This window comes from Apium graveolens, chromosome 10 (assembly GCF_009905375.1).
Source record: "Apium graveolens cultivar Ventura chromosome 10, ASM990537v1, whole genome shotgun sequence".
Classification (NCBI taxonomy): domain Eukaryota; kingdom Viridiplantae; phylum Streptophyta; class Magnoliopsida; order Apiales; family Apiaceae; genus Apium; species Apium graveolens.
This window is the reverse complement of record NC_133656.1, coordinates 194,461,050-194,471,604: the sequence shown is the minus strand read 5'-3', so window position 1 is coordinate 194,471,604 and position 10,555 is coordinate 194,461,050. Positions and strand designations below refer to the sequence as shown.

Genomic DNA, 10,555 nt, shown 5'->3' with positions numbered 1-10,555 from the left:
CAAAATAACTTACTACCACGGGGGATAATCTTACACTTACAGGATATCCTACATTTTCGGATTTCCAGAAATATGTAGTCATCAAAACTTACGGGGGCTTGCATAGCACAAAGCAGATGCTACCCAATAATTTACAGGGGCTTACACGACAATAAACACATGTTACCCAAAAGGCCAAATCATAAACATATTAGTGATTGCTATACGTGTCCCACAACTTCGGCGACACGCCCAAACATTTTAGTTACACCACATAGGTGGTGCAAAGAACGAGATTATCCACTAGCGACGGATGTCTTACAAACTCCGAAGTCATACAAATAACATAAATAACTCAAAACACATACTCAAATATCACACACCCAAATATATTAAATCTGCACAATCATATATAAATATATCAAAATAATCTCAAAACACTCTAATCAAGTATCACACAAAATCACTAATTATTGATAAGGTCAAATATGATCAGTTTTAAAAAATGCCAAATTAATGCATAAAGACGAATTCAAATGGAAAAGTATGAAACACGAAAGTCGTAGGAAATTCCGAGACCTTTCCAGAATGGTAAGGCACGTCAAAAACAAACAAGTAACGAATTTATAAAACAAATAAATGCGGATGGCAGAACAGAATTAGCCTCTGACCTGTTCAGTATTTTACAATTTAAGGCATCTGAATCATGAAAAATGAAAGCGAAATATAAAAGCAAAATGCAGATTTCGAAAAGGGCTTTCTAGAATAGTAATATTTGAACAAATTTTCAATTTAATATAAATTTACGAAATTAGAACCTACAAGCAGAACTTAATCCACCCAATTACATGAAAGGCGGGTTATAGCATATTTACAAGTAGAATTTCAGAAAACGCAAAGAATGAAGAAACAAAAATAATCAAATTATCTTTCCGATGAGAATAAAATCACAGTAATACGATGAACAACAAATCAGATGCAAATTTAACAAGATCCAGACTTTACACTAAACATACACGAATTCGAATACGAAAAGATAGTAGAAGAAAGATTCCAGTTTGGAGAGAAAATTCGAAAATATGTATAAGCAACTGGGTGTAATCTCGGTAAAAGTAAATAAAATTATATCATTATATCTAGAACTAGAGCACTTGAATCTAGAGATGCACAAAAAGCCCATCAGATCCGGTTTATCCCGACTTTAAAAACCCCGATTTTTTTGGAAACAGATCGGGTCGGGCCTTTTTAAAAATCAGGCTGAGTCGGACTTCCTAAGAAATATAAGGACCGTTTTAAGCCCTCGAGCCGGGACAGATCGGGTCAAATCGGGATTTATCCGAGCTTTTTATTTATATATTAAATATTATTTTCATATTTTATAACTCGAACTATGAGTAGTTTAAATACGGGAGAAAATAATATCTTGATATATCATAGAGAGTAGTTTAGATACCGAAACAAATAATTATATTTTAAATATAATATATATAATTATAATAATATAATTATGTACAACAATTTGTATTGTCTAAAATCAGGATGGTCAGCTAGTTATTAGTGTCAAACACAAGTTTGTTAGTTGTTATTGCTCTGTATGCATTCTTGATGCACTAGACTGTCTAATTCATACATTTTGTATGGTCACAGACAATATAATCTAAAATTATAAATTTAAATAGGAAATCATTTTCAATTTATAAAAATAAATTTTGATTACAGTTACAAATAATTTAGTAATTGTCATTCATACCTTTTTAATATAATAAAAAAATAGAAAACTTTAACGAAATAAATCGACAAATAATCATATATACCTTAATCACTTCTAATATTATAATATAATTTTTAAAAATTATAAAATTTATTGTATATTTTCAAATTTTATATAAAAATAAATAAATTTTTAAATGGGGTTTTTCAAAATGTCTAGGCTTTATCTGAGCTTAAATCAGGCTTTTAACCAGTTTTTTTTTAATCCAGGTTTTTATCCGAACTTTGTTAAATCTGGGCTTTTAACCGAATTTTTCGGGTTTCGGGCCGGGGCAAATTTTCGAGAAAAAAGGAGGCCCATTTAATGCTCGCCGGCCGGACCAAACTGGAACGGGCTTTTTTCCGGATTACGCTTTTCGAGATTTTTTTGAATCGGATTGGATTTCGGTTTTCAGATTTTTTGAACATCTCTACTTGTTAATCTACTTGTAGTTAAGTCGCTTGTGCATACATACAAACGTGGACTCAAGTATTGTTCTCTCCACTGTTATTGAATATTACTACCTCCGTGTCCCTCTTATCTTTACAGTTTTTTTCACATACTTGACACGTATTTTAAGGTAAATATAAAGTATATTTGTGTAATTTATTTTTAAAATTTTCTTTTTTTGTATTAAAATTTGAACATCATATTTTAATTTAGAAGAAAAAAATTTAAAAAAAAAATTATGCAACCATATTTAATAACAGCATTGAAGTGCGTGTCGAGCCCCCGTCCCCCAATATAAAAAATTGAGGGGGACGGAGGAAGTACTACTTAATTTTTATATTTGTCTTAAAATTTCGTACTTTGACTAATTTTATTTTTTTTATCACACTCTATATTTGTATTGTACTAAACTCGGGGTCTCGGGGAAACAATCTTCTTATTCTTTGAAATAGGGGCATGGTTAATTACATATTACTCTTCCTGGACCATGTTCTAACCGTGATATATTGCTTGATTTGGTTGAGTTATACTTTTTAACGTATATTAATTACTATTTGAATTATCTTAACACATGTTATTACTACATCTCTAATAATAAAAATTAAAATGATTGACTATCATTATTATCTAAAATTTTAGTCAAGAGGTTTTACATATATTAAATTTAATTATCTATCTGGGTTTGGAGTTTCTAAAGATTCGAATAGAAAATAATTCTGTTAGTGCGGCCTAAAATTATATTTATCGAATGTTTTTATGCGATTCAACCGTATGGATGTTAAGATTAAATCAAAAATATAATTGCCGAAAATATTTCATTTAAATCCAAGTGGTAGAATACTAATTTTATAACAAGTATTTTTTAAATAATGCTAACGGTAGAGATTGAATAATTATTTTTTGTTATAAAGTGGCCGATCCAAATAACAAATCTATTTAATAATTTGCGTACTTACTTATTTTTACATGATATTTAAATCTGTACGTTAGGATTTTAATGTAATATTTAAAAATTGTGAATTTGAAGGGTACTAATAAAATATAATTGTCATTATCTATACTATTATATTAAAAACCAAACATTAAAAATTTGGTTGTTGGTTCTTGATCGCTCAATTCAGAACCGCTAGATCAAATTGATGAGAACCGTTAGATATAGTTTTAAAATTATTATTAAAGAGGTATAAGTTTCGAATACAACTAACAATATATTAAAAAATAAAAATTATAAAATATAATGATAAAAATAATCGTGAATGACACGGGTTATATGTTAATATAAAATATAGCTTAGGGGTTTCTTGTTGAACAAATATAACCAAGAAAATATAATTGTATATATTTTCTACGAAGGGGATTAAAGATCGGAATGTTAAATTTTTACATATTTTTTAAAAAGTGTCGTCTACACAGCAACAAGATGTCACACCTACATTATTCAAAAAATCTCAGCCTCCAACTTGACAATCCCCTTGCTAAAAAAATTAGCCACTACCCAGAACAAGAATTGAGCAAATACATCCGTAGAAAAGCCCAACTGCCGTGCCATATGGGCCTATCTAACTGGGCTGAAAAACAATATAATTGCTCAATTTTTAGAGTAAACAAAACTAAACATACCCAGTATATTCCGCTTTCGCAGGGTCTGAGGAGGGTAAGATGTACGCAGCCTTCCCCTCATTCAAAGAATGAAGAAGCTGTTTTCCGAAATACCTCTGCCTTGTGTGTATGTGCACAATATATAAAAAATGTAAAGATTTTAAGTGAAAATAAATTTTGATGACAAAATTTAAAAAAATTAATACGAGACAAACCTCGCCTATGGCATTATTCACATAGGACTTACCTAATTTTAAATGCATTTAACATTTCTCATACATAGGAAGAAGATAACACGTTACTGGAATCGCGCTCTTACTATACATCCATGTTTAGTATCCATTTTCTTCAAATAGACACCGCCAGCAATCTACGGGATTGAGCACTTTATGTTGCAGGCAATGAGAGGAAGGAGTTCCAAAAATCAAAACCAATTTTAACCAAAGCAGCAATATATGACCAATCGAAAGAAACTACTCTCTATCATATTCCTAATAACTTCCTTGTTTTCTTCCGACCATCACCACCCATGTTTCTTCTTCCACAGTGAAAACCGCTCACTACATCTTCTTCCGCAGGCCGAGAATCCAGATGTATAGGAGTATAATGGAGTTTTTTTCTTTTCTTTCATATTTAAATATAATAAACCCAAATATACCCACAAGCCCACAACAACAAATTTGGGTAAAAGATTCAAACTTTATATTATCTTGTATATAAAAATTCAAACTTTATGATTAAAAAATAACCCAATTGTACAAAAAATATTTTAAACTGATCAAAATACTAGGATGGATTAAGATAGAAAACCCAGAAATCAAGAAAATGAATGGATATTCTTGATGATAGCACCCTACTGTTTTGTTTTAAAAATAAATTTGTATCAGAATTTTGTCAATTTCAGTTTGCATCAATTTTGTCATTCATTATGCACTATTTTCCAGAATTTTGTTGAATTTGGTAGTAATAAAACCGGAAATTCAGTAATATACTTGATCAAAATAAAATTTATCTTGTTTAAATAATATTAAAATTGTATATTTTTTTATATCAATTATAAAATAATAAATTTTTAATTTTCAAATAGCACTATTAATTTTACATTTGATTTTCATTTTTATAATATTAATTTCAAAATTTTATTACTCTACTTCATTAAATTTAATTAAATAATCAAAACTAATTGTTAAATGGTATTTTGTAAAATTACAAAATATTATCAATAATAATATAAAATGAAAAGTAAAACTGAAATTACTATTATCATTTAAAAATTTAAAACTTGCAATTTTATATCAAAATTCAATTATTAACATTATTTAAAAGATATAAAATTTAATTTACTTAGTGAAATGATGAAAAAAGTGACATAACAATTGTAAAAATATAAATTAAGAGGTACAATCTGATTTTCCCAGACTTTTGATACACATTTGTTTTTTAATCAAAATTAGACTCATGTATAAATGTACTGTATTTTCTTTTCACTTTTTCGGAAAAAAGTGCATTTGCACCTCTCCTCCATCCCCAAGGCAAAATTGGGAGGGCAAGGCTTCTGTAAAAAATTTTACTTCTGGAAGCTGTCAATGTTTACAGAAAGCAAATAATAAATATTAACAAACAGGTAATGCTTCAGCTCTTTCCACTCATTAAACAAAGAGTTATGCATTTTCCATACAATAACTTGTGCTGCACTGGTTTGAAATACTATTGTTTCAAGGATTTTTTTCACTTGTGATCAATACTTCAATATTTTTCTGGGGACAATATCTACCAACCGAGGATATCAGACAATTTTTTGACAAAATAACAATATCATCTCCTCTGTGTTATCAAAAATCACTCATTCATCTCAGATAAAGGGAAACATATGACAAGATATCTTAATCAGGGCAGATAGAAAAGCTCACATTATCTGTAAGTAAAGCAGATATGCAGAATCATATGGCTTAAATCTCAAAACAGAACTCCAAAACAACACAACTGTCATACAACTATGGCACCAAAATAAACAGGTAGCTTAGGTGTGCATTCATTTCCTTCATTAACTACCTTCAACCAAATCCAAAAAAAATGTTCTAAAAGATGCGGACAGTCTTTCCCATTGTGCTCTTCAGGTACAAGCATCTGACCTGCAATCCAACGGAATAAATTACAAACGGAATAAAACATACAGTAATAGAACAGGTAATTCACCAAAATGTTACAATCAAGAGTACTATTTAGGTGGAAAATCCTTATTAAATACGTCTCTACGTCTCAACTCTTTACTTATATTGTTTCTCATTACCGAAAAATATTGACATAGTATTAGAAACTTTATTCTATGCTCAATTTAAGATCTAGAGCGGTGAAGGGTGCCATATAAATATCCCAAATTTCACATGCTATGGAAAAATTACTTCCATTTCACATATAATAAAGTTATAAAACAAAAAAGTTTCCGAAAAAGGTTAACTTCCACTTATTTATCAACACATTGGCGAACTTACATTTTGCCAGTTTTTCTTCAACAGAGAAACTAGGAAGTTCACACTCATCTGCACATTCTGGAAGATCTGCTTTTCCTCCATACTGAGGTTTCCAACAGCTACTCCCATGCAAAGTACCTTCTTCAGTTGGAATTTTACAGTGGCCTTGGTCTCATTCACTTTAGACTCGAGGGACTCCTGGTGTGAAACAAGTGTAGGAAACTTGCCTGCATTGAAATATAACACCAGATCCCCCAATGTATCATAATAATTTATGGCATTTACAAGAAACAAAAATTTGCGCATAGGAGTCCCAAACTCAACATAGATTCCAACACATAAACTTTCTCCACTAATAAATAGAAAAGAACATTGCAGAAATCCATGTTGAGCACAAAATCATCTCAAAGGATAAATTCTATGAGTCAGATTTATCTCTTCATAATAGCTTAACTAATATAATATCAAACAATAAACATATTTTACATGCAATTATAAAATGTTAGAGCCTGGTTTATTTATTTCCTAGCTTCAGGTAACTAATGTTTTTAAATTGTTGTGCATAAATAAAAGCTTAAATAATAATTTTATCATCTTAACGAGAACATGCTAATTTTACATCAGTTATTACTATTCCACATAAAACAATGGCCTACATATACACAATAGTAATAAACATTACACAACTACAAAAGCCAAACCTCAGAAATAATCAGAGCACTAGAAATCAATGACAAGAATCACAATTTCAAGGACACCGAAAATAAACCAACCTGCTTTGTTGAGCCCTGGACCCAAAAGACGGGGAATTTGCTTGATGACAGCTTCAGATGCCAAGAAAGCATGGTACTTCTTTGCAAGTTTCTTCACTAGTTTCTTGTTCTTATTAAGCTTCTTCAAGCCTTCAACATCCATGGATTCCAAACCAATTTTCTCCGCCTGCAGTGAATTTCATAAGAAACAATCTACTAAATCAAGCCTGGCATACCAATGTCAAATTGTTTCCTAAGGTGCAATTAGAAAGGTCAATAACAGCACGTTAAAAATAAATATTACTTATGATGCTAGTTTTGAAAAATCATCTACTACGCATTCATTGCACCCTCCCGTCATATTATGGACCTTAGCTCCCTGGAACAATAGGTTTTCATTGATTTGTTGCACTATTCTAAAAACATTTACTCGTAGGTTGTCATTTTAAAAACTTGAGATAATAACCATGAATTAAACAGTTTAGAAAATGACTCAAAAGAGAGGATTAAATAATACAGAATAGATGAGATCAACTAGTATCCACTACTATGAGCAGAAAAAATGTGTTACTAAAAATTTGTAGAATTGTTAGACCAGAAATATTTCAACAAACATAGCAGATGGCAAAAGTTTTAAATTCTGTTGTTAAAACAAAACAGAGCGGGTAATAATGGCAGCACCTTGCTTCTTATAACCAGATACCACTCTGGTAACAACAGTGCGTTTTATATCTGTTTAATAGATTACCTATACACAAAAACTCATAATTCATAAGCGTACCTACTAAAAAAACATGTTACAAGAAATTCTACACTATCTTAAAACTCTTTATCTTAAAATGATGAGCAACATTACCTCTCCGACATGCTGAGCATCACCAAGCATGCAAACCTTCATCTTAGGACGCGGAATGTGAGGCAACTTAACTGACCCACTGAAACGCTTATCCTTTTGAGGGTCATAATTCTTCAAACCAATCTGGAGCTCAATCGTCTCTGTAAAGTTCCTCTTCTTCTCACCAGCTTCCTTAACAATCTGCGCTATTGCTTCCCTTAATGCCTCACTCTGCAGCTTACTATTAAAAACCATCCCACATAACATCAGAATAACCAACTACATTATTCTCACCTAATATTAACAGTAAATGCACAAAACTAAAAAAGGCTGCAGGCTATAATTAGTAATTTAAAAGACTTCGTTAAAACCAAATTTAACAAAACTAATGTAAACCCAAATTACACATTAAAGAAAATCAGAAATTGCAAAAAATCACTTACACCAGGCAGTTTAACACACACACATACCTATAAGTTATGCCACAATAAACGAATAACCTCAGAACCGTAAAATTTTAGGTCATTGAGATTACCTATCTCTATTATGTCAAGACCGTTTTTTCAAGTGAGGTCATTCATTTATTCATTTATCGAAGCTATACAGTAATTGCATATACATATACATCCGTAAAATTTTATCCAGTAATCAAGATAATTCATTTATCGACTTAAAAATGCCCTGTCTCGATTATTATGTTGGTACCTAAAACATTATTCATTTTTCGGGATTATTCGTTTATCGAGTATATACTTATCGAGATTCTACAATATTTGCATATAAGTACATAAAAATGTTCAAAAAAACACATGAAATCATAATATCACAAAATTAGATACACAAACAGTACAATACGCACAGATTGATAAACAAACATACAGATGCAAGCACTAATTAGTAAATACAACAGTAAATTAACGTTTTAATTAACAAAAAAGAGAGATAATTAGAGTGATTTATTTACCTCATGGTTGAAGATTGAGTCTTAAACCTGTGTAGAGAAGAGATATGAATGATTAATTTAAATGAATAGATACAAATATTCGTGTGTATAAATTGGGGGAGATTGAGCGTAAGCGTACCTTGAAATGAAACCCTAATTTTGGTGCGGCTGCTACTGAGCAAATGCGAGAGAGAAAAATATATATGATGGACAAAGATGACTAAACCCTAGTCACGTGAGAGTCTTCTTATCACGTGCAACCCGAACCTATTTTTCTTTAAAAAAAAATACTTAATTTCCTTTAATTGATTTCCGTAGGGTGCCAAAGTGTGAATAAATATTGATTATATATAAGTTTATTCAAATGAGAAATAAAAAATCGAAATAATCTTTTCTAATAACTAAAATTTATTATTATGCTTTATAAATCGGTATCACGATGATCTAGACCCTATATAAAAAAATACTACGCTTCAATCTTTTTTGCAAAAATACGATTTTTTTGCAACTCCCTACAATCTCAAATTCAACCAAAAAAAACTCGATATAATTAGTTATATATCTATTTGATTTTGGTTGTACTGTAATTTTACAAAAAAATCAGAAAATGATAAAATTAACAAAAAAAGTTAGAAAAAACTTAGTAATTTTGATAGTTTACCTAATTATATTAACAACTTATACATTAGAAAGAAGTTTAAGTCGTCACTCTCGACACTAAGAACACGGATGATGTTGTATTTATGTTTTCTTTAGCCTTGATATTATGGTGGTGAGTATAAAGACTTTTTAACGAGAATACATGGGGATACATACGTAATTACACGGTTTGATTAAAAAACTACCAACTCTAACATTAGAATACATTACCAACTCTAGTCAAGTCATTTTACAATATTTAACAGTGCACATTTACTATCTTGACTTTATCCAGTTTGATATTATAATCGATTAAACTCAGTCCAATATATGACTGTAATTTTAGGTTGGCAACTGAGGATTTGAATGATTTTGATGTCATGTTCATTGTTATACATTTTTCAACTGATTTTGTGAGTTTTCATTTTTGCTGTGATTATTAAGGAACAGTTGTGCGTGTTTGACACAATAATTTGTGATGTGGTGCTTTAAAATGCTACTGTTTGTTTCAGGGATGATTTCACATGTGTTCAATACTTTAATCTTTTCTGGCTCTTTAAAAGGACAATAAAGACGCATAGCTCTTTGAATAGCTCTTTGAGTAGTGTTATGTAACCAAAATCCGTGTCGAAAACTTAACCCAAATAACATGACTTGATATTTATAACAATTTAATTTGTGAGCGCATAAATGCACGCGGGATCCCATTTCATTATCGAAAAAATTACCAATTATTATCCTTACACATCATCATTTAAAAACAGTTTTGGGAATCGTTTTGGAAAATGTAGCATTTCTCTAGCTCTTTTCTGGCTACCGAAGATCTAAAACATTTCTTTACCAAAAATAATAATTTCTTTTACTGTGTGTTGACAAGGATCACTCTCATTCTGTTTCAGGTAGTAGATATATATTAAGCAGATAGAAAAGCTCAGTGTATTTATAAGCAAAGCATATATACAGAGAATCATATGGCTTCAATCTCCAAACAGAATTCCAAAACAATACAATTGTCATATGCAATGGCACTAAAATAAACACGTAGCTTAATAATATTCGCCAATCACAAGAATGCAAAGGAATAGCATATCGCGTATACATTTCCTTCATTAACCTTCAATCAAATATAGGAAAATT

At 30.4% G+C, this 10,555-nt stretch overlaps 1 protein-coding gene across 1 annotated transcript; it reads right to left on the bottom strand.

The window, feature by feature from the left end:
• Positions 1–5,635: 5,635 nt before the first annotated feature.
• On the bottom strand, positions 5,636–9,006 carry LOC141690258 (large ribosomal subunit protein uL1-like). Its single transcript, XM_074494960.1, has 6 exons — positions 8,919–9,006; positions 8,801–8,827; positions 7,858–8,077; positions 7,023–7,188; positions 6,271–6,476; positions 5,636–5,910 (listed from the first exon to the last, which is right to left on the bottom strand). Exons 2-6 carry the CDS (start codon positions 8,803–8,805, stop codon positions 5,857–5,859), a joined length of 651 nt encoding a protein of 216 aa, XP_074351061.1. The 5' UTR covers positions 8,806–8,827; positions 8,919–9,006; the 3' UTR covers positions 5,636–5,856.
• Between the last annotated feature and the right edge of the window lie 1,549 nt (positions 9,007–10,555).